Source organism: Juglans regia, chromosome 2, assembly GCF_001411555.2.
Source record: "Juglans regia cultivar Chandler chromosome 2, Walnut 2.0, whole genome shotgun sequence".
Lineage (NCBI taxonomy): Eukaryota > Viridiplantae > Streptophyta > Magnoliopsida > Fagales > Juglandaceae > Juglans > Juglans regia.
This window is the reverse complement of record NC_049902.1, coordinates 1060753-1084736: the sequence shown is the minus strand read 5'-3', so window position 1 is coordinate 1084736 and position 23984 is coordinate 1060753. Positions and strand designations below refer to the sequence as shown.

The 23984-nt window shown below is 36.0% G+C and overlaps 2 protein-coding genes across 2 annotated transcripts; one reads left to right on the top strand and one right to left on the bottom strand.

Annotated features, from left to right (window-relative positions):
* Positions 1-7992: 7992 nt before the first annotated feature.
* Positions 7993-13542, bottom strand: LOC108994467. Its single transcript, XM_018969728.2, has 6 exons — positions 13323-13542; positions 10245-10290; positions 9393-9519; positions 8955-9025; positions 8595-8722; positions 7993-8333 (listed from the first exon to the last, which is right to left on the bottom strand). The coding sequence occupies exons 1-6, from the start codon at positions 13446-13448 to the stop codon at positions 8295-8297; spliced, it is 537 nt and encodes a 178-aa protein (XP_018825273.1). The 5' UTR covers positions 13449-13542; the 3' UTR covers positions 7993-8294.
* Positions 13543-18890: 5348 nt separating this feature from the next.
* On the top strand, positions 18891-23399 carry LOC108994542 (SNF1-related protein kinase regulatory subunit gamma-1). Its single transcript, XM_018969821.2, has 6 exons — positions 18891-19210; positions 20015-20184; positions 20530-20703; positions 20802-21077; positions 22161-22324; positions 22857-23399. Exons 1-6 carry the CDS (start codon positions 19033-19035, stop codon positions 23152-23154), a joined length of 1260 nt encoding a protein of 419 aa, XP_018825366.1. The 5' UTR covers positions 18891-19032; the 3' UTR covers positions 23155-23399.
* Positions 23400-23984: the final 585 nt, after the last annotated feature.

The window sequence follows — 23984 nt, the reverse complement described above, 5'->3', positions numbered from 1 at the left end:
CACCAAATTCATTCTCAGCTCACTACACCGCTCCATCCTCTGTTATTGATCAAACTTGGTATCCTGACTCAGCAGCCACAAACCATATCACCCATGACCTCTCTCACCTCAACCTCAACTCCGAACCATACTCTGGAAATGAACAGATTCGAGTGGGTAATGGACATGGGCTGACCATCAACAACATCGGTGAATCCTCTCTTCTCTCTAACTCATGTGTTTTTCATCTTCATAATTTGCTTCATGTACCCTCTATTACCAAAAACTTGGTATCCGTATCTCAATTTTGTTCCGATAATAACTGTTTCTTTGAATTCTATGCCAATTATTTTTCTGTTAAGGATCTCAAGACCAAGAAGCTCCTCATCAGCGGTCCTCTTCGTGATGGACTGTATCGGTTTCCTCCGCCTCGCTTTTCTTCTCCTCCATCCGCAGCTCTTGGTGAAAGAACTTCCATCGCCCAATGGCATAGACGTCTTGGCCATCCCTCTCTCAGCCTTGTCTCCAGAATTGTGCGCTCCAACTGTTTGCCTTATTTCCCAAAGGATGCTCCATTCACTTGCCCGGATTGCCCCCTTGCTAAGGCTCGGCAACTTCCCTTTCCTTCTAGCTCAACACGCACCAATGGGCCTTTAGAAATAATTTGGGCTGATGTTTGGGGCCCAGCTCCTGTTTTATCAAGAAATGGGTTCAAATATTACTTGTCCATTGTTGATCATTTTACTAGATTTTCTTGGATATTTCCCTTAAAGTTTAAATCCGATGTTCTACAAGTATTTTCATCTTTCATTCAGTTTGTTGAACGCTTCTTTAATTCCAAAGTTAAAACTCTTCAAACTGATGCTGGAGGAGAATTTCGTCCTCTCACTGAACTTTGCACAAAACTTGGAATAATTCATCGGTTCTCTTGTCCCTACACTCATCAACAAAATGGGCTCATTGAACGGAAACACCGTCATATTGTTGAAACTGGATTGACTTTATTAGCTCATGCTTCTCTACCTCTCTCTTTTTGGGAAGATGCGTTCGAAACAGCTACTTACTTGATAAATCTTCTTCCAACACCAGTGCTTCAAACTAAATGTCCATATTTCATGGTGCATAAAAAATCTCCAGATTATTCTTTTTTAAAAATTTTCGGGTGTTTATGTTGGCCAAATCTACGACCATACAATCGTCATAAAATCAACTTTCGATCCACTCCATGCATTTTTCTTGGGTACAGTTCATCACACAAAGGGTATAAATGTCTTGATCTCAGAACAAATCGCCTATACATTTCACGCGACGTCCTCTTTGATGAACACTCTTTCCCTTGCAAAAAAATTGAATCCACTACCCCAACACAGACTAAATCCACCCGTGTTTCCTTACCTATCTTAAACCCGTCCATCTTAGGCCCACCACCCATTCCCTCATCATGTCTACCTTACAACTCATCTGGCCTGCTTTCTCCCGGCCCATCCTCCAGCCCAATTCAATCACCAGATCAACCCATCAATCCCTCAAACCCGAGTCCGCCTTCCTCTCTTAATTCCTCTTCGTCATCTTCCCCAATTCTTCTCTCGTCCTCCCCTGCTATCGAATCTTCCCCTTCTCTTCCAACCGACACTCTTCTTGTTCCTCCTCGGGCACCAATCATCACCCGCTCCATGACTCACTCTTCTCGACCACGTGTTCTCACCGATGGGACCATTCCATACCCATCTCGATCTTGTTCAGTCTCTACCAAAACCGTACCCGATGAACCCTCCACATTTACCCTAGCCTCCAAATTTTTTGAGTGGACCGAAGCTATGAATAGAGAGTATGATGCCCTCATGGAAACCCGAACCTGGTCTCTTGTTCCCCCCCAAAATGCCTCTAATCTCGTTGGTTGCAGGTGGGTGTTCCGCACTAAGTTTCACTCGGATGGTTCGATAGAACGAAGGAAAGCTCGGCTTGTTGCCAAGGGGTTTCATCAGCAACCTGGAGTTGACTACAATGAAACTTTCAGTCCCGTTGTTAAGCCCACCACCATTCGGTTAGTTCTCTCTTTTGCTATTGCTCAAAATTGGTCTCTGCGACAAATTGATATTCAGAATGCCTTTCTCCATGGACAGCTTAATGAGACTGTGTTTATGCAGCAACCACCTGGTTTTGTTGATCCCAAACACCCAAATTATGTTTGTCAATTACACAAGGCTATCTACGGCCTCAAACAGGCACCCCGTGCCTGGTTCTCACGTTTAAGCAACTGGCTTCTTAGTTATGGTTTTGTTGCCTCTCAAGGGGATCCATCTCTGTTCATCTTGAAAAATTCAAACATTTGCATTTTTACGTTAGTATACGTAGATGATATGGTCATTGCATCTCCCACGACCACTGCAGTTGACAGTTTTCTTACTGAGCTTAGCCATGCATTTCCCGTAAAAGACTTAGGTCGACTCTCCTATTTTCTTGGATTGGAATTAGATTACTTACCAACTGGCATGTTGCTTTCTCAACGAAAATATATTTCTGACATTCTTAGAAAAACCAACATGACTGCAGCAAATTCTATTTCCTCTCCCATGTCGGCTTCCAGTAAACTTTCCAAGTTTGATAATCCAACCTTTGAAAATCCTACACTTTTTAGAAGTGTTGTCGGCAGCCTTCAGTACTTATCTTTAACCAGACCAGATATTGCTTTTTCTGTCAACAAAGTCTGTCAATTCATGCATGATCCAAAAGTTTCTCACTGGACTGCTGTTAAAAGAATTCTAAGATATTTAAAATTTTCTATCAATCATGGTCTGCTTTTTGCCAAGAAATCTGGTTCCACTTTGCATGCCTACTCGGATGCCGACTGGGCAGGCTGTCCTGATGACAGAAGATCCACTGGAGGGTTTTGCATTTTTTTGGGAAATCATCTTATCTCCTGGAGTTCTCGAAAGCAACACACCGTTGCAAGATCAAGCACTGAGGCTGAGTACAAGTCTCTAGCTAATACCACTGCTGAGTTAATATGGCTTCAGACCTTGATAAAAGAACTTGGCTTTCCCATATTGAAGCCGCCTGTGTTATGGTGTGACAACTTGGGTGCCACTTATCTCACCTCTAATCCCGTTTATCACTCACGCACCAAACACATGGATATAGATTTTCACTTTGTACGTGATAGGGTAGCTGCCAAGACTCTTCAAGTTTGTTTCTGTAGCAGCAAGGATCAGCTGGCTGATGTCTTTACTAAGCCACTGGTTGCTGATCGATTTTCTGTTCTAAGGACGAGTCTCAATGTTCTTGACACCCCATTGGACTCGAGGGGGCGTATTAATCTATGTCTACATAATACACCACTGCAGAAACGAAAACTAGAGAAGCCCATCACAGAGGAGGCAGCACAAACAGAAACGTAGAGCATGCTGCCACTGCTGCAGAGTTTGTTATTTGCAGAGTTTGTTAAATTGTTATTTTTCCAGCTGTAATAAGTCTTTTACATTTTTGTGTTGTAAATTCTCTATTGGTCTGCCATGTAATTGGTTGCCTATATAAAGGCCTGGACGTCAAATGAATACATGCAATGAGAAAAGGTTTCACTGCAGAATTACAATGTTTCCTTTCTTTGTATATTGCTGCTTTACTTCTTTTATTTTATCAGTCCCCACATATACCCCAACATATATTTTAAGTTTTTGGTTTATGTTAGATGACATGTTTGTAATTAGTATAAGTGTGTGAGGGTATAAGTGTCAATTGTATATAGTGTATATATATTTTTGTACATCAATGAAATGATGAAGTTATTTCCCATGTGTTTTTACATGGTATCAGAGCTCACAGATATCGATGGTGGTAAAGGGTGTACAATTGTTCACGCCTAAATCAAACTCATTGTGGTCTGAACTAGTTGGATTGTTTCCCGGTGTCATATCTAATTTTTGTTGCTAAAATCGAGCTCACTAGTGTTTGCAGCTGCCGGATTCATTGTCGTCCTCCTCCTCCGCACATCCCAGTGGCTTCTCTCCTTGTCGTCGGCAGCCCGTAGGTGTTTGAAGGTGTCTTTGGCAAGTTTCCGGTGTCGTCTCCGCTACAAGACACAAGGGGTGAACTTGTCGTCCTTTTCTGAGCTTACCAATAAGTTTTTCTTCTTTATCAGCCGCCGAAAACGAGCTCTGTTGCTTGAACCAATTGAAGCTTCGGAACGTTTGGTTGCAAGTATATGTTATCCTATCATCGAGTGTGGATAACCATAACCTGGAATAAAAGTCTATTCCTAATCCAGAATAACACTGGTAACAAGGATAAGGTAACACTCAGATTCCTCATTCTCGGTTAGGATAACCTAGTTCATGCTTTTAAGGACAACAAGCCGATACCGATACCGACCGATACAAGCCGATATAGGCTGATACATACCCAATACCGGCTGGTTCTTAGCTGATACTGTCCGATACCAACCGAAACAGTGCATTTCAGAGTCGATATATTCCACTACAGTGTAATTCTGACTGAAACAGGACCGAAATTTTGTTAGTCGGGTACTTGAGCCAAGTTTCTACATTTCCAGATTGTGTTTCTCGTATTCTCAAGTTGAATTTTGGTTTTTCTGCATCCATAACAACTAAATTTGAGTTACAGTTACATGATGTAGTTGCCTCCTATGTTGCTCCTGGTGAGTGTGGAGGTCGAGGTGGTAGAGGTTCACGTGGGGGACATGATGCCAGAGGTAATCGCACTAGAGGTCAAAAATCTCGCAAGTGCACCCATTGTGGTCGGACTAACCACTCGGTGAACTATTGTTAGGATCTAAATGGTAGACCATCTGGATCCGCTAATCAAGTCATTTGCCAAGCTATGATTACTATATCAAATGATGAGTATGATAAGCTTTTGGGTCACACACGAGTTTCATCTTTTACAACTACTCTTGCCCAATCAGGTACAACATCTACATGTCTTTCTTCATCCACTCAAGTTTTATGGATCATTGATTCATAAGCTAATGAACATCTGACTGGTTTGTCCTCTGTCTTATCTAAATTAGATAATGTGACATCTCCAAAAAGTGTTACTCTTGTTAATGGTTCTCTTGCTAAAGTTACAGACATTGGATCCACTAAGCTCATCGACTCTATATCCTTATCATATGTTCTATATGCTCCTAATTGTCCATTAGTAAGATTACTCAAAGTCTTCAATGTTCAATGACCTTTTATCCCTCTTCATGTGTCTTTTAGGATCTCAAGACGGGAAACAAAATTGGTACAGGGCATGAAGCTGGTGGTCTGTATTATCTTGACGTTAAACAGTCACCCACTCGAGTTCTTACATCCTCCTCATCATCTGCTTATGAATGACACTTTCATCTGGGTCACCCCTCTCTTTCCCTTTTGAAGTGTCAGGTTAGGGATCTAGGAAATGTGTCTCTATTTCCTTGGGAAACATGTCAAATCAGTAAACATCATCATATGTCTTTTGCACCTCAAGTTGATAAACAAGCATCGAGTGCTTTTGAATTGGTTCACTCTAATATATGGAGACCAATCAAAATTGAATCAAACAAGTTTCAGTATTTTGTCACATTTATGACTACTCTCGTGTGACATGGGTGTTTCTGATGGAGGCAAGATCTGAATTTCTTTCTATATTTAAAGTGTTTTGACAAGAAATTAAAACTCAATTTAACAAAAAAGTTCAAGTTTTGCGTTCTGATAATGCTAGAGAATATCAATCTAGTGTATTTGCTATTTACTTAAGTGACAATTGAATTGTTCATCAAACTTCATGTTCTTATACACCCTAACATAATGGAGTAGCTGAATGCAAAAATCATCATTTGTTAGATGTAACACAAACACTTTTTCTACACATGCATGTTCCTAAACAATTTTGGAGTGATGGCGTTATGACTGCTTGTTGTCATATTAACCATATGTCTTTATTAATTCTCAATGGTTCCCCTCATTTCTCCGTCTTGTTTCCTTCATCTCCACCATTTACTCTTCGTCCAAAAATTTTTGGATGTGTTTGCTATGTTCATGACCTTGGCCCAAGTTTTGATAAGCTTGAACCACGTTCTACCAAGTATTTTTTTGTTAGTTATTCTCGGACTCAAAAAGGATATCGTTGTTATAGTCCTGTCATTAGACACTACTTTGCGAGTGCTGATGTTACCTTTTTTGAGTCTATACCCTATTTCTCTGACACATTTTTTAGTGTTGAGTGTGATCATCTACCATTATCTACTCCTACACTTTCCCCTTCTGTCGCCGGTCTTCCACCTCCACCCCTCCCCCAATTCCTTTACAAGTTTACCCGTATCGCTCGCGGCTACCGGCTTCCAAGCCTTCACCAACAGTGTCTCCATCTTCGGATCCTGAGTTACCTAGTACTTCAGACTCTCCACCCATTGCTTTCTGCAAAGGTACTCAATCTTGTGTTACTCAATATCCAATTAGTCAATTTGTCTTATATCATGCCTTATCTCCTTCATTCTCATGTTTTACCTCTCAACTTTTAAAATCCTATTTTCTTAAGATGTACAATCAAATTTCATCATGATGGTTCTGTGGAACGTCTGAAAGCCCACTTAGTTGCTAAGGGTTACATTCAAACATATGACATTGATTACGAGGGAACTTTCTCCCCAATTGCCAAAATCTTCTTTGTTCGAATGTTGATCTCTCTTGCTACTAATTTAAACTGATCCTTATTTCAGTTGGATGTTAAAAATGCATTTATGCATGACAACTTACATGAAAAAGTTTATATGGAACAACCACCTGGATTTGTTACTTAGGGGGAGTATCGAGATAATGTATGCAAGTTAAAAAATGCATTATATGATTTGAAACAATCTCCTCGAGTATGGTTTGGGAAGTTTTCTGATGTTGTATTGTCATTTGGTCTCCATAGATGCCAAACAGATCATTCAGTATTTCACCTACATAGTTATACATATCACATTTTGTTGGTTGTATATGTTGACGACATTGTAATTATTGGGAGTGACTCTGTTGGAATCGCTAAGATGAAATAATGCTTACATGATCAATTTCTGACAAAAGACTTAGACAAGCTTAGATATTTCCTTGAATTGAAGTCAATAGGTCTAAAGAATGTATCAACCTATCTTAGAAGAAATATGTACTTGATCTTCTTAAAGAAACCGACATGTTGGATGCACAACCTATTGACACCCCTATAGACCCAAATCGTAAATTCTTGAAAGAGGAAATGGAATTGTTTGGAGATCCAGGTAGGTATCAAAGACTTGTTGAAAAATTAAATTATCTCACTATCACTAAACCAGACATCTCTTATTCAGTGAGTGTACTAAGTCAATTTTTATAAACGCTTAGGGTCTCACATTGGAATGCTGTTATTCATATTCTTCGTTATCTTAAGCAAGCACTTAACCTTGGATTACTGTATCGACCAAATAAACATCTTAGAGTTAAAATCTTTTCATATGTTGATTGGGCAGGATCTCTTTCAGATAGAAGATCTACTACTAGATATTATACATTTGTAAGGGATAACTTGATTACATGGAAGAGTAAGAAACAAACAGTAGCTCGATCTAGTACAAAAGCTGAATGTAGGGCAATGACTCACACTACTAGTGAGCTAGCATAGTTGCAACACTTCCTTCAAGAGATTGAGTTTCCAACTCTTACCCCTCTTCAGTTACTTTGTGATAATCAAGCAGTGCATTTTGTCTCTAATCCTGTATTCCATGAGAGGACTAAATATATAGAGATTAATTGTCACTTCATTCGAGATAAGATACTAAGTGGTGACATTACTACACTTTTTGTGAAGTCTACTGATCAACTCACGTATGTGTTTACTAAATCTTTGTGTTGGAGTCAGTTAAAACTTATGTATTTCAAACTCGATTTATATGATATCTATGCCCCAGCTTGAGCGGAAGTGTTAGAAGACATATTTGTAATTAGTATAAGTGTGTGAGGGTATGTGTCTATTGTATGTAGTGTATATATATATATATATGTTTGTACAACAATGAAATGATGAAGATCTTTCCCATGTGTTTCTACAAAGTACATGCATGGTAGTTGAGATACTAAAACATTGGCATAAAGGCACAACTATACCTAAAATACACCATCATACAAAACACAACTGTCCACAGATTTTCCTTCAAATCATCATGGTTCCATTGTACACTAATCCTATGCTGCATCCAAAACAAAGAAAAAAACCAAACCCTACTTGCTCTGGATGTGTAAACGTCGAGGGCAAAGCAAGCAGGCTGGAAAAACAGAAAGAAAGAGAGAAGAAGCCTGGCCAAAGTCGGAAATTAGGTTTTATCCAGTAGGCCCTTTCAGCCGTGTAATCAGCTCATCCTGCACATATGATTTCATGCATCAATTAGGTATAAACGGAAGGAGATAGAGAATGGGAATTTTTCTTTTTTTTGTTAAGTAATAAAAGATTTTATTGAAACGAATGTCTAGGCGAAACCCATGTACCCAGGATAGAGAATGGGAAGTTCGACAGTCATATCTAAAGGGACGTGACAAATATGAGGACCTGAACTTCCAACTCTACTAGAAAGTAAAGGATACTTCTAAGCTGGATGCCGATAAAATTGTCTTAATACTTGCCTTCTTTCCTCTAAGGGAAAGACCTCTTGCCTTCAAAAGGGCACGAAGCTTCTCAACTGTGAAGCTCTGGAGCCTCTCAACTGTGAAGCTCTGGAAGTCTCTACTGGATGCCTGACTGTTTGATCCTTCTGCACATCCAAGAGTGCAAAAAAGGAAAAAATTAGGTTAAAATAAAGCACAAGATCCTTAATTTATATGAAATGTATGTCTTAACAATTAAAAGGTCCAACAGATTTAAATGAATTTCCAACATCTAAAGCACATTAATCCATCCGATGGATGTTCAATGCCTCCATTCATTTTATATGACTTTTACATATGAAAAATTGGATAATAAAACACAAGACCATAAGAGCTTACCTTGTCGAGAACTAATTTGACTATTGGCTCTCTTAGCTGAAGTTCGGGAATCTGGAGCTCTTTCAGCAACCCTGAAATGATTAAATGATAGCATGTATCAGGCACGTTCAAATTTGCAAACCGGCAACCAGGCGCCAGATGAAAAAGTTTGTTCAGAAGTAAATGATGCTTCATAAATTAACTTTTTTATCAGTAAATTCATGATACAAACTCAAGTCATTTTGTAGCAAAAGAGAGTTAATATGTAGTCAAAAATCTAAACCCTCGGAGTATGGGCTCAGAGATACCTCAGAATTATTGTTCTTTTGATCAGAAAAGATACCTCAGAATTTTGATAGGAGGAGATATACAGAAGTAAATATAATTAAGGTAGGTCAAACCTTATTTATCTACAAGATGTGGCAAACATTACTCATCCATAAGATAAGGTAGCAATACCTCTTTCTAGAACCCTCGGTTGCAGTTACACCCTTCACATCCTTTGAACTAGAATCGCCCTTCTGTCTCCTAAGCATGAGTGATCTGATCAATATGTTCTGTTGGTTTGTTTTTATTTGTTGGTCCTCTGGATGTACAAGAAAGAGCATCAGAGCTTCCACGTCATATTGAAATCTATCAGGGATCACAATGATGTGGAAAAAGTTGATGAAAACGTCACAACATAAATAAGGATCATAATATCATTTCAGCTATCCTTATTTCCATTTCTTTCATTTTGTTTGATGACATGAAGAAAATAGAAATAGTATATGGTATGGAATATTGTCCTGCCAACATTTTGTCCATAATGTTTTCGAACAGATAATGAGCAAAAATAGAAAGAGCATGCATTTCTGATAACTTGCAATTTATAACAAATCACCTCAATGTTTTTTTTTTTAAAATAAGTAAATGATTGTATTAAAGAATAGGCATAGCCCAACGTACACAAGATGGTATACAAAGAGAAAACAAATCACCTCAATGTACCATTATGATTTCTCCGTTCAAACATTTGGAACCACATTACCACTGATAAAAAATTATATCACATTACAAACGTACGGTCAATATCATTCCATAAGTTTCAAAGAGTCCTATAACGTCTGGCAGATTCAGTTTGATGAAATTTTGTCTGTGAAATGTTCAGTCACTTGAATAAAAGATATGGGAATTCCAATAGCATGTCTAAATTGATACACTTGCCTAAGAGGGAAATGTCCAACAAATAGGAAAGCAAAGTAAGAAAACATGAATGCAATCGCAAATGCAAAGTGCAATCCCTAAAATGAAAACTGAAGGATAAGAGACCTGGAGGTGACGTGTCATGGTCACAAATATATACTCGCATTCCACCCTGCACAAATTGTTCAAATGTAAACAAAAGGTCAATGCACGTGACAAGAATCTAATGAATTTAAATGGTTACTAATGTACAAGAGAATTAAGACAAATTATGTACACAAAAGACAAATATCAAAGAGCAAAAATCCAAAATGAAAAAGGCACAAATATAGATGAGACAAAAAATATAATAACTCATTTATTTTCTAAGTTACTTCTTTTATGATCAAGAAAGAGAAACGCTACGAAAAAACATTTCATAGAAACCAAAGATCTAATTATCAATTCTAATAGTAACAGGTAGATTTTTTAAGGACTCTCTTGCAAAGTCAATCATGCCTAGGTGTTGCTCTCGTATATGTCCTGTGTACTTAGGATATGTCTACTCCTCAGCAGTAAAATCTTTATTTACTGATAAAAAAAAAAAGTTTATTGCTGAAATGGTATTGGGCTCCTATACAACAAGTCAAGTCATCCTGCCACCCGATAGAAATCCATCAAATGGAAAGGACCAACTTCTTCGATGATAGAGGAAAACCAAGGACAGCAACTTGCCCTAGCACCTTAACCTGAGCCTTCTGGATTATATGGTCCTAATATTTTGTAATACCCAAAATTGAGTATGAGAGGGTCGTGTTGAGATTTCACATTGTCTGGGAAAAAGAAGTTTTGTGCAGTTTATATTGATTTCAGGGGGCCCCAATTGTAACATTGATTAGTTCTTTTGGAGCATACGCCCACTCAAGCTTTCCTTCAATTGCTACAGATGGTATCGGAGACAATCCCAACCATAAGTGTGGGATTTTAACTGTGTCATGTATAATCAAATGACTGTGAATATTTTAATAATTAGGGGAAGGGAATTGTAATACCTCAGATTTAGTATGAGGATGGTGAATGAGATGTTACACTTCTTGGGAGGTAGGAGTGTTTACAATTTATAATGATTCAAATTCACTCAAATGGACTCTAATTGTAATATTAACTAATCTTTTTTCTAGTATAAGCTCAGATGTGATGTGGCTTGAGCTTTACTAGGTTCATAACATATTAGAAAGTATGGATAACATACAGAGATCAAGACAATAGGTAGGAATCTCCAAGGCCCTAAAAGAAATTAAAGCCTCTCTTAAGTATTCTAGATAAGAGCTGGCATGGGCAGAATTTTTGCGAATGCTGAAACAACTACATTGCAGTGCTTTTGGAAGAAGCTCCATGGACATTTGTCAATTACAAAGTGTCAAATAAATAAATGCTAGAAGCTCATTCCTATGTCATCATATATGGGCTTCAGCATTTGAGGAACTGAAACGACCATAGTCTATTTGCACACATGAATCTCACGAATATATGGCCTAGCCCTTTATCTCTAAAGTTTCTATTTCTTTAAAGGAGAGGATTCTGAAAGGTTACTTCCAACCTCTTATGGTATCTCTGGCAATATGAATTGAAACTATATTCTCGCAGCAGGGTGCTGCAGGTTCCATCTTTCTATCCAGAACAGCTTATAAAGCTGGAAGCAAAATAAACAAAAGGAAAAAAAGAAGAAGCAATATCTGTTTACAAGAATCGAATCCAAAAAATTATGTAAATAAGGAATGGAGTCCTAGGAGCCGACTGATTAATCCCGGCCTTCTTGAGAGCATCGTGGTACTATCATACAGGGAAAGTGACTATGCAGCAAAACAGTGATTGAATGTATGAACTAATATCCACACAATATGAAGTAAAAGAACAACAAAAACAGCAATTAGTTGCCTTTAAGGACAGCATTCACTTGCTTATCGTAGAGGCTGTAAATCTGAGAATGGGTTGTGAATGCATGATCATGCGAATTACATTTGCAGAAATCAATCAATCATATTTAAGAACTGTAGGACTCATTGTAAATCTACTTTACTTCTCTATGAACCGTCAAAAAGATCCAGCAATTGACATCCAAATTTGTCCTCAGGGCAAATTGCTAAAAAGCAATTGTATCACATTGTATTTCACATCAACTCGGATCTAAGGTTATCAATAGTAGCAGTAAGTCCCTCGTGAGGCAGAGAGCCAGAAACACACTCACAAAAAGATTATTTATCTGTAAGTATTGTGACCTCCTTAGATCTAAAGACTAAACTGCTTTTTCCAGCTCAAAAACAAACATTGGGAGAAGGTACCCTTCTCTAATTCATCCAGAAGCCTACATTCAAGCTCCAATATTCTGGTTATTGAAAAACAAGGTCCAACAAGTGTCATATACCTTATAATGCTTACTCTTTGAATTTGAAAATATAAATTTGAAAGCATATTCAGTTTACAACCAATTACTACTTTAATCAATACAACGCAGAAACAATAGTTCACATGAATCAATGACGTCAAATGTGGTTCGTACAATCACATCCTTGCAAAACCAGATAGCATATGCATGCAGACATTTGAGGCATGTCTGTATCCAGTGCTAATAATATGCACAAACCGCTTCAATCAAACAACTTTTTATTTCCAAACAAGCAAAACAAAATTTTCCGACTGTACTAAAGATGATTACTTTAAAAATCACAACCAATACTAAAACTCCCTTCTCCCACAATAATTCCAGTACTTACATACCCAACCTAATCCAGGTATATGCAAAACGATAACCAACTAAAATCTATAAAAAAGGTACTTCCATATATCATGTCTCCAATTGAATCGTTTAACAGCATTCATCACTAACAGTCTAAATAAATAAAACTCATCCAATTACGCATGTATCAGAGATCAAAAGCCCTAATCCGCCTGTTTGGTAACCAAGTGAGCATAAAAAATAGCAAGATTTGCATATTTTGGTAGCGCGAACATAAATACGAGTAAAACACATCCACAACCAACTTAAGTGCTTGCTTGACGTCTAGTTAAAAGATAAATTTTGTTTTTAACCTCCGCAAGCCCCAAACAACAAACATTATCTTAAAAATTTATCCTCGATTTTTTCTCGGCAACCAAAAAGAAAACTGGATAAAACTGCAAGGTTTTAAAAGTTTTAAATAGAGTGAGAAGGCGAAGAGAGATCACCGGGTTTGAAGAGACGACGGTGGAGGAGAAGAACCCCAGGGAGGGAAGGTCGGCGAGGAACTTGGACGCGCCAGAAGCCGTTGGATGATTCGAATCGGACGGCTGAGAGAACGATGAGCCCTCCATCGCGCCTGGGAAAAAAAAAAAAAAAAAAAAAACCCTTTCGAGAAGTACGGTGACAGGAGAGCGAGTGAGTAAAGTGCACGTTTTCCACTTGGCTATATATAACGGGACGTGACGGGGCGGGATTGGAGTTTTGTAATAGTTGAGTTTTACCGCGATAACATTTGTCCTCGGCTTGTTTGCCGTCGGAATTCAGCTCTTGAAGTTGTAATATTTGAGGTGGTATTTTTAGAATAATTTATTATTTTTATTTATTATTTTTTTATTACTATTCATCTGAGAATATCTCACTATTTGAATGCAACATTATAAGTTTTGATTTTTAAATTAAATTATACTACATAATAATATAAAGACTTTAAAATATCATACTCTTAAAAGAAATTCGATCTCTTGTAAATAACATATTTTTCGTCCAAAAATGTTAAGAGTCAAGTTATAATTGGACCAATTGCCTTATTATATACAGAAATTATAAAAACTATATCACAAGCTACCAGTATATATCTTGGGCTATGCAGTGGATTTTTCTTGCCTCACATGAAAATGGGCTGGGCAGTTTATTTTTCTTGCCTCACTTGCAAATATCATTTATTATTATTATTATTATTATTGTTATTATTGAGCATCCTTTCACTCCTTTTTATTCCCTCTTTGCTTCTCAACCTCTATCTCTCTCTGATCTTCATCTAGGTTAGTTAATCCATTTATCTGATTGCTTTCTATTTTTGTCTTTGATTCTCTTCTCTATATTGTCTAATTTTCTTTCTTTGTTTTTTTTCGTGTTGGGCTTTCAATTTAGTTATAGTTTATTCTATGAATAGTATTATATGTACTTACATTTTTACTTACAATACTCATTTGGTTAGTTTTATTTTGAAATTCAAATTTTATAATTTTTAACATATCAATAACTGCCATGTAGAGAAATAAGGTATTTTATAAATTTTTCTTAAGTATGTTTAGCATTTTTCTTATTCTATTTGTACCACTTGAGGGACAAATGTAGACGAAATTTTCTTGAGACGGAGTGGCTAAAAAATAGAATTTTCTTCCAAAAAGACATCATGCACAAAAATTAGAGTTAAAAAAAAAAATGTAAGTAGAGTCAAAACCAAATATCGGTTATAATCGGAGTATCCAATACCTGCCCAGATTGTAACTGATTTTACCTTGGTGGGTATTTGCTTAGTTTTAAAAATCCAGATATTCTCAAAACTTCGGATGCACACCCCTAGTCGGGGCAGATTTTGAGGAGAGCAAGCATCCGTTGTAGGGGTGTAAAACAAAACTAGAAAAACGATTGAATTAGACAGGACCTGGGTTCAGTTGGGTTTGTGAGTGGTTCGGTACGGTACTCATTCTTAATAATCGAAACTGGTCCTAAACTGGTGCAGTACCGATTTTCATATTTTGAAGACTAGTTCAAACTAAAGCGGATCGGTATATATATTAATTTTTTATATTATATATAATTTTATATCATATCATATATATTATATGCTAAGTTGCTAATTAATATAACATGAAATTCTAATCTTATTATTCAAGTCCATTAATCTTATAACATAAAATTAATCTTATAATTTTTAATATAATATATAAATTTTACTCTTATAATATAAAATTAATATAACATAAAATTTTAATTTTAAACATAAATATTAATATTAAGTTATTAACGTAAACTTAATTTTAATATATATATATCAAGAATAAATACATTTTTAGCATAATAAATTATAATATCTATTATTTTTATAAATATATTTGTACACATTTGATCATATATACTCATATAGAAATTCTAGGACTTATATAGACTATAGTTAATTTCAATATTATATTAGTATGTGTTAATTATTATAAAATAATGTAGTTGTACTATAATATAAACTAATAATGAAGTATATGTAAACATTGTATTATTACTAATACACATAATCCGTAAAATCGAAAAAATAGGATCGAACCAAATCGAAACTTTTGGTTTTGATAGTGAATTGGTCGGATATCGATTCTTAAATTTTCAAAACTAGTAATATCGATTTGATTCTAAAAAATATACAAAATAGAATCAAACCAGACTCGTTATACCCCTTAATCTACTGCATGTAGCAACCTTACCAATATCACATTTACTCACGTGGCAATGTTTAATAATCTTTAAAGCTATTATTGATTAAAAAATATAAATATTTATAAGTTATTAAACACTATTATTAAATCAATAGGCTATATAATAATAAGATATTAGTATAGTTTGTATAGTTTGTATATTATTTCTATATATATTATGGATATATAATCGAACCATAACGCATGGTTCGAACCAATAACCTAATGCATTAGAATGAAAATTAAGTAAATGGAGAGCTTAAACATTCTGATAAAATAGTTGAATGCCCATTATATCAAGGAACAAACCGTGAAGGTATATGCTTGATACCAACCATATCATAATATTTTTTTTTTATTTTTTTTGAAATTTACCATATCATAATATCGTATAGTAGTTAATGACAGTCATGTCTTACTCAATAATACCAAATATTCATTGTTTTTTTTTTTTTATATATATATATATACAGCAGCGGGAGATTTGAACTTGATTATTTCATTTAAGATTTTATGTTATCCGGTCTAAAGAATCTTATCGAATACTACCCATTGTTGGTTGATGAATAAAAATCATTCACTATATAAAAATAAATGCGGAATTATAATAATATATGCGAAATAAAGAAAAATTATATATGGCATATAATATTATTTATTAAGAATAATTATTATTATATAACTAAATAAAGGTTAATAAATAATGAGGCTAAGATGAGGATACTTTCTTAATGAATAATAATGCTCTTACATTTCCTTTATTACTGCTTTACTACATAATTATTTTTTTTCTTTTTACTACTTGAATCTTTGAATCTGTATTGAAAATATGAAAAAATGACATTCTTGCATAATCTAAAAGATTCTGAATCAATTTTTATAAGATTGAATTTATTTTTAATTAAATTACGTGATTACGTTAGTTGATTAGGTTTATTTTCTTCTAAATTATACAATAAGTTTATATTTTGAAAATTTTAATCTAAATTCAAATAGTAAAAAAAGAAAAAAGAAAAAAAAAACTAAATAATAAAATAATAGTAAAAAATGTATAAGATAACATTACTCTTTCCTAATGAGTCATTTTACAGCAACCGATTCCTTCTCCCGATACACTTCGCTGACTGACGTGGAACGCTGATTTTATTAAAAAAAATAGAAAACAAACACCTGCCATCTTGCGAGAACCCGAAGGTGCTTATCGGTTTTATCATGCGAGAGCCCATTCAGGCAAGTTTCTTGGTTGGTTATTGCAGAGCTAATCAGGGTTTTGTGGTAATCGGCATGGAGGGACAATGATTTATTGTTCAGGTACTAGCGGAGTTCTTCCACGGCCTTGTGAAGCTCGTCCAGAGTCTCATCGATGATCTCTAGGCAATCATGGAGAGTGGTTTTTTCGCACTTTGTGAGATTCTTCCTAGCTTTGATCAGCTTATTTGTGGCCTCGTGGTTTTAACATGCATAAAACGTTTCTCTAAGCAAAAGCAACATTGTTGCCCCATTACACCTAGAAAGTAATCCATTATATAATCTACTATGCAAAAAGACTTGGTTGATATCTTCTATCAATGTCTAAAAATAGCGTAACAGTTTGGATGGAGAAAAAAATCTAATCTCGAATCCATTGAGGTTGTTTTGGGCCTAGATCGGTGTTGTGTGGAGCTTCCGGCAGTGGTTCAGTGTGACTGTACAGTTGCCCATACGTATATCTATGATAGTGAATAGTATTTAAATGCAAAAAAAATAAATGAAAAAGCAAACAGATTTATGTAATTCAACACTGGGCTTACGTCCACAGGGATTTGGAGACGAGAGATTTCACTATAATAAACTTGTTTTACAATCTCTCATATTCACTGTACAGTTGATCTCTGAGTTTCATCCTATAGTATTCTTCATCTTGTTGGAGTCTTTGTTGTGAGGTTAAAGAATGTGAAGTCTTAGAGAAGCTTGGCCAAAAGGTCCCTGAAATCGTATGTGCCATTGCCTTTTATCTTTTATTCTTTTTATTTTGTGTCACTTTCATTTACTTTATATTACATCATTCTTCCTTTTCTCTTAACACCTCGATACTCTTCTCAATTTTGTCTTCTCATTCTCATTCTAATTCTTTTCTCTTGACGAATTCTTTATATTGGGTTAGGCTGAAGAAATATTATGGACCTGTTATATTTTATCTGTTACATATTCTGTAAATTAAAATTCTATGCAATTAACCAAAAGGCAAAAAGAAAAATACTTTTTAACGGATGAATGCTTATACAATCGAAATACAGTCATTCAATTGAACATAAGAGCTAAAGATAAAAATTTGACATAAACAAAAATTTAAAAAACCAGATCAAACTGAAATTTGATAAAAAAAAAAGAAAAAAAAAGAAAAAAGAAAAAAAAAAGAGAAATTTAAAAACAAAAGGTAAGCTTCTCGAACAGCTCGGAAGAAGAGAGGGGGGGTTTTTTTTTGGGCAGAGAGCCAGAGAGGTGGCGTGCTCGGGGTTTGTGAAGGAAGGAAAACGAAATCAATCATTCTGATTTTTTTTTTTTCTTTTCTTTTTAAAAAAGTCAAGTGGCAGTTGCCACATCAGTCGGAGAAGGTATCGGGATCAAGAATCGGAGGGAGTGGCTTTTCTCTTTCCTAATTCCTGACAACTGCTAACAGTATCTGAAACTCCAAAAGCCGCTCTACAAAACTGGGGGCGATAGCCACGTGTCGTTACACCAGGAAACATAAGTGCGCAAAGCACGCTCTGGTGCACGTTAGCTTCGGGCACCAGTGGCTTTCATTAAAAACCGGATAAGAATTGTCCTTGTAAATAAATATCAAATTAGGACAAACCGGATAAGCATTGCAATAGTTCGCTAGACAGTTGACCACTCGACTCCATCAAACGATAAATGCACCCCCACCCATCACAACGTTCCACGTGTTCCAAGTCAATCTAAATATTATTTTCCTACTAACAAAATCCTTAAAAATTTAAATATAAGATGATATAAAAGTTTATTTATAAATCTATTTATTGGTATATTAAACATACAATTAATATAAATATTTTAGGGATTGATATATCAAGTTAGATTATAAAATTATATTTATTATTACAAAAATTTAACATATTATTATTATACAAATTATAAAACTATATTTATTATTAAAATAATTTAACGTAATATATAAATTAATATCAATTTATAAATTCATTTTTATGATTTTTTTTTATAATTGTATATGGAAATTTTGCAAAATTGACATTAATATGTGCAATCATGATCAAATATTTTAACGGTCCAGATGACAGGTGTATGATAAGATTCGTTACAAACGTTATAAATCTAAGTTTCCTACACTCTGTTCTTATGTGAGAGATCCTACGCTTGTCGGATTCAGAGTTGCAAAGTGATCAGATACAGAGCAAGTCAGAAAGAGAGAGAGAGAGAGAGAGAGAGAGTTATAGACAGTTTTAGGGTGATGGCGGCGATGGGTGAGAGTCCGAGGAGTGGGTTGTCGAGTCCAGAGGCAAAGCTGGGGATGCGGGTGGAGGATCTGTGGGACGTGATGGAGCCACAGCTCAGTCCCACTGAGAAGCTCAACGCTTGCTTTGAGAGCATCCTCGTTTCTGCGTTTCCTCCGGCTTCTTCAAATATAGGTACTATAAATATTTATATATATTTATTATACATATACGTACACACATGCATGTGTCTGTCTTTGTGTTTGTGTAACTGTTGAGATTGGAGACAAAGGCTTGTAATTGTTGAACATCGGACATCAAATTGAGGGTGATCGAAGGTGAACTTGGCATGCAACGTTTAATATGTAACGGTTAGAGGCAAATTCTGTGGATCATCCAAGTTACCAGCTGTTTAGAGTTCTGCCAGAATCGGGGTCTTTTTTAGATGTTTTAATTTCTTATGCTGGTTTATGAGGAGGTACCCAAGGTTTGGAACAAGGGGATGGGGAGCGCTAGTGAAGAAGAGTAGCCATAACCTAGATAATTCTCTAATCGATTGATCGAGAAATTTGTGGGGAAGAAAAAACCAAGGAAATTTTAACACAATTTTCTTTTTTATTCTTGAGCTTTTCTGGTTAGCCAAACAAAGAAATGTAACTAGATGGGATAGATTTTTTTTTTTGGATAAGTAACTAGATGAGATAGAATTGCTTTTTGGTTGATTGCTGTTTATTGTGTTGTGGTAGCTAGATATACATTGTCTGCCAATTATCTGTGACAGTGAAGACTGCTTTCGAAGCTTTCTGGATCAATTGACTAACCAACATCATTTATTTCTGTATTTGCATTACAAGTCATTGTTATAGAATGGGTCTACAGGCTTTGGCATATGATAAACATGATGTGCAAATCGTATTGTTTCCTCTGTATCCAATATTTTATACTTTTTTTGGTTTCCCTGGTTTCCCGTGCTAACCGCATCATGATTTTCGCGTCCAGTTGAGATTAGATCAGATGCCAGTCTAGCCGAAGCTGTTCAAATTCTGGCTGAACATAAAATTCTTAGCGCACCGGTGGTGGATGTTGATGCACCCAAGGACGCCAATTGGATGGACAGATACGTTGGCATTGTTGAGTTTGCAGGGATTGTTGTTTGGATTCTGCATCAGGTTAGCATGCCAAGCAACTCATTGCTTATTTGCTGAGGAGTATATGAAAAAGAAACCTACAAAAGCTTATATGGTGTTTGTGTGTGTGTGTGTAAAATAGAGCTACGACTAAGAGGGCCTAATAGAACTATTTAACTAAGCTGACTTGGATTTTCCATTCAAGGGGGACTTAAGCAGATGTAAAGATAGAATTCTGTATATTTCTGCTTATCAAATAGCTTAATGTATTTTTTTAGTACCCTTAACTCTCTTATTTAAGATTTATTTCAACATGAATGTATTACATTGACTTGGCTATCTTCACAATTCCAAAACTGAAAAGTTGACAATTTATGCTCTTGGCAGTCTGAACCACCATCTCCCAGGAGTCCACTCAGTCCAGCCAGTGGAACTGCCCTTGCAGCAGCAACTAATGGATTGAATCCTGATCTTGGATGTCTAGGCCCCGAATCTGCTGCAACAACTCCAGGAAACTTTTTTGAAGCTCTGACTTCTTCTGATTTGTATAAGAACACAAAGGTTCTACATCTTATTTTTATAACTAGTTTAAAATGCTTTTTACATTTCAGTTCTCCAGAAAAATTGCAGAAAACACTTGTTAACTTCATAGCATACAGGTTCGAGACATCTCTGGGTCATTCCGTTGGGCCCCATTTCTTGCTTTGCAGAAATCCAATTCTTTTCTGACCATGCTCTTGCTGCTTTCAAAGTACAAATTGAAGAGTCTTCCTGTGGTTGATTTGGGTGAAGGGAAAATCGATAACATCATCACACAATCTGCCGTTATTCATATGCTAGCAGAATGTGCTGGGCTTCAGTGGTTTGAAAGTTGGGGAACCAAGAAACTATTGGAGCTTGGTCTTCCCATGATGACATCCGATCGTGTTATCAAGGTGCATCTCTCTTCTCAGTTCATGTTGGTGGATGCTAGGTTTGTTATCCACGTCCTCAGTTCATAATGCTTAATCGGTAAAAAATGCTGTTTGCTTGTAATACCATAATCTCATAAGTTTCTTTTGTGTAAAGGGTATGAAATCACGACTTGTCCTAAAAGCTTATGCTAATGGGAAGATTTAGAATTAATCATTTATATTTATCTTAACATTCCCCCTCACGTGTGAGTTAGACTCCCCTTTAATAAGTGGGCTTAACATGTGGAACTTTTAATTAATTGAGTAAAGTGTAGAATTAGGGTTCAAACTCGGGATCTTTTCTCCGATACTATGTAAAATCACTACTTGTCCCAAAATCGTAAGTGATGGGAAGGGATAGATTGAATCATTTATATTTATCTAACAAAGGGTTCCCATCTAGTACAATTAGATCTATGTTCAGATGTTACTTTTAGTTTAAGATATTCTCTTTGATACGTTTAAGCTAGAAGAATTCGAACTCAGATGAAGTTCTGGCCATCTCTTAGAGAAAAAAAGAACGAATGGATCTTGCAGGTTTCCCTAGAAATTCTTCAATTTCTTCCGGAAGCAGATGAATAATCACGTTTAGTAAATAGCTGGGACATTAAGTAATATCCAGAAAGGCATTTAAGGAAATTGGTCTGATTCTATCTCTATCCTTTCTGTTTGAAGAAAGGAAATGACCCCCAAAGAATTGATCTTTCTTGTAGTTGTTAAATCTCTCATTGATGGATTAATGTGTGATATTCCGAATCCTCATTACTAATGGAATCGAAATGATCTCTGGATTGATTAGAGGATCCTTTCAATTGGCTAGAATCCGTTTCTTGAACGAAACTCAATCTTGTGGTAGGCCTTCAAGAAAACCCCCTCAGTACAGAAGGGTTTGCTTGCTTACCTTCATTTGCTAGAAAATGTCTTTGATCTATGTATGATATTTGAGACCATAGAAGTATTTATGAGCTTGAAAACTGATATTCACTAGGGCACGGTAGTAAGCTTGGCCTAGAAGTGTGCTCACATGATGATAAATTCTCTTATACGCTTGACTTTATTCTGCAGGTCTATGAGGATGAACCAGTGCTCCAGGCATTTAAGCTGATGAGGAAAAAGAGGATTGGAGGGATACCTGTTGTTGAAAGTGGAGGTAGCAGGGCAGTGGGTAATATAAGCTTAAGAGACGTTCAGTTCCTGCTAACAGCACCAGAGATCTATCATGATTACAGGTTTGTGGCCAAATTAATTTCTAAAATGTTTTGTACTGTTTTTCCTGGCAAGGGCATTTGGGGCCTTGGCCCTACTAGTCCGTTGGGCTGATGAAATTGATTGTCAAGAGTTTTGAAGGAGCTTATAAACAATAAATCTGAGTAATGTTCATGGTCGATGCTGAATCCTCAGCACCAACAGACGTCTATGCATGACAAATTTATTGTAATTCGCCTCATTAGGGAAGTGATATGAGGGTTGGCACCATAATTAGGTGGCACACAGCTAGGTTGTTTGTTTTTGAGGTATGGTTGTGGCCATCTTAGATGCATATGAAATGTTTATGAATCTGACTTCATGTTTACACTATGCCAATAGATGGATCTTTCTACGACATCAGAATTCTATGTTCAAATCATGATATAAATATGTTGATAAATAGAACAGGTTTAAGGAAGTATGCAATTACACTAAGTTTGTTTTAGGCGCTGGTCCAAACAAAGTGTTCGATCAAGCTGACTCCCTTGGCTCTCAAATGACATTTTATGACAGATCTATCACTGCAAAGAACTTCCTGACGGCTGTTAGAAGCTACTTAGAGAATCATCAGGAGGTCTCCCCAATTTTGAGTGGCATGATTACTTGCAAAAGGGACAACACAGTCAAAGAATTAATTCTCCTACTCGACTCCGAGAAGATCCACCGGATATACGTCGTTGATGATGATGGGAATCTAGAAGGAGTGATCACGCTCAGAGATATCATCTCAAGGCTTGTACACGAGCCCCGTGGCTACTTTGGCGATTTCTTTGATGGTGTTCTCCCCCTGCCCCAAAACAGCAGGGTTTAAGAGTTAATGAAGAAATAACATTCTGATCGTTTCTACCGGTTTGTCATTTGTGGTTTCTTGGAAACTCGTCTAATATGGTGATGGTAACATAGTCAAGCTCCTGTAAACTAATTTTCCTCCAGTTCAGTTGGACAAGTTTTAACCTTTTTTTGGTTCTTTTGCTGTATTCATGAACTTTATGCGATCTTTTTAGTTTATGATCTAATAAATAAAACCATTGTCCATCTGCCATTTGTAATCTTCAATCTTGAAACTCCACGCCCATTTTCTGGGACAGAAGAGAGTAGCAAAGATTCTTTAGTCGGTCGTGTGTAATATCCGGGTAGTTCATCAATCTACTTGCTTAAGCGTCCGTCATGCTTAGTTTCGTTAAAAGCTTAAAATTGGATTCTCATACCAATGAATGCTAATCTAATCATTTGTAATATCAATCTAATCCATTTGTAATATCAATGATACTTTATAATCCTGTTTACTTCTCTGTCTCGTTTGTTTTTACATACAAGATGAATTGACATTAAAATTAAAAATTAAATAAAATATTGTTAGAATATATATTTTTAATATTATTTTTATTTTGAGATTTGAAAAAATTGAATTGTTTAATTTATTTTATATGAAAATTTAAAAAAATTATAATGATTAGATGAGATGATTTGAAAGAAGTAAAAACAAAGGAGGCCTTAAAACCACAGAAATCTGGAGGCAGGGATGTGGGATTTAAGGGCTCACTGTTGCAAACAGAAGATTCCCTCAGTTATCAATAATTGTGGTTTGCTTTCTTTGATGAAAATATGCCCCACAACAGAAGATAAAAGGCTGTCATCACC

What these genes read in the sequence shown, in the direction of transcription:
- LOC108994467 (XM_018969728.2), bottom strand. Translation starts at nt 13,448, where the DNA reads ATGGAGGGCTCATCGTTCTCTCAGCCGTCCGATTCGAATCATCCAACG. An exon ending in ACCGAGGGTTCTAGAAAGAG is followed by an intron (nt 9,026 to 9,392) that starts GTATTGCTACCT and finishes TAATCATTTCAG; the next exon opens with GGTTGCTGAAAGAGCTCCAG. An exon ending in TTTCCCTTAGAGGAAAGAAG is followed by an intron (nt 8,334 to 8,594) that starts GCAAGTATTAAG and finishes TCATATGTGCAG; the next exon opens with GATGAGCTGATTACACGGCT.
- LOC108994542 (XM_018969821.2), top strand. Translation starts at nt 19,033, where the DNA reads ATGGCGGCGATGGGTGAGAGTCCGAGGAGTGGGTTGTCGAGTCCAGAG. An exon ending in CATCCGATCGTGTTATCAAG is followed by an intron (nt 21,078 to 22,160) that starts GTGCATCTCTCT and finishes TTTATTCTGCAG; the next exon opens with GTCTATGAGGATGAACCAGT. An exon ending in GAGATCTATCATGATTACAG is followed by an intron (nt 22,325 to 22,856) that starts GTTTGTGGCCAA and finishes ATTTTATGACAG; the next exon opens with ATCTATCACTGCAAAGAACT.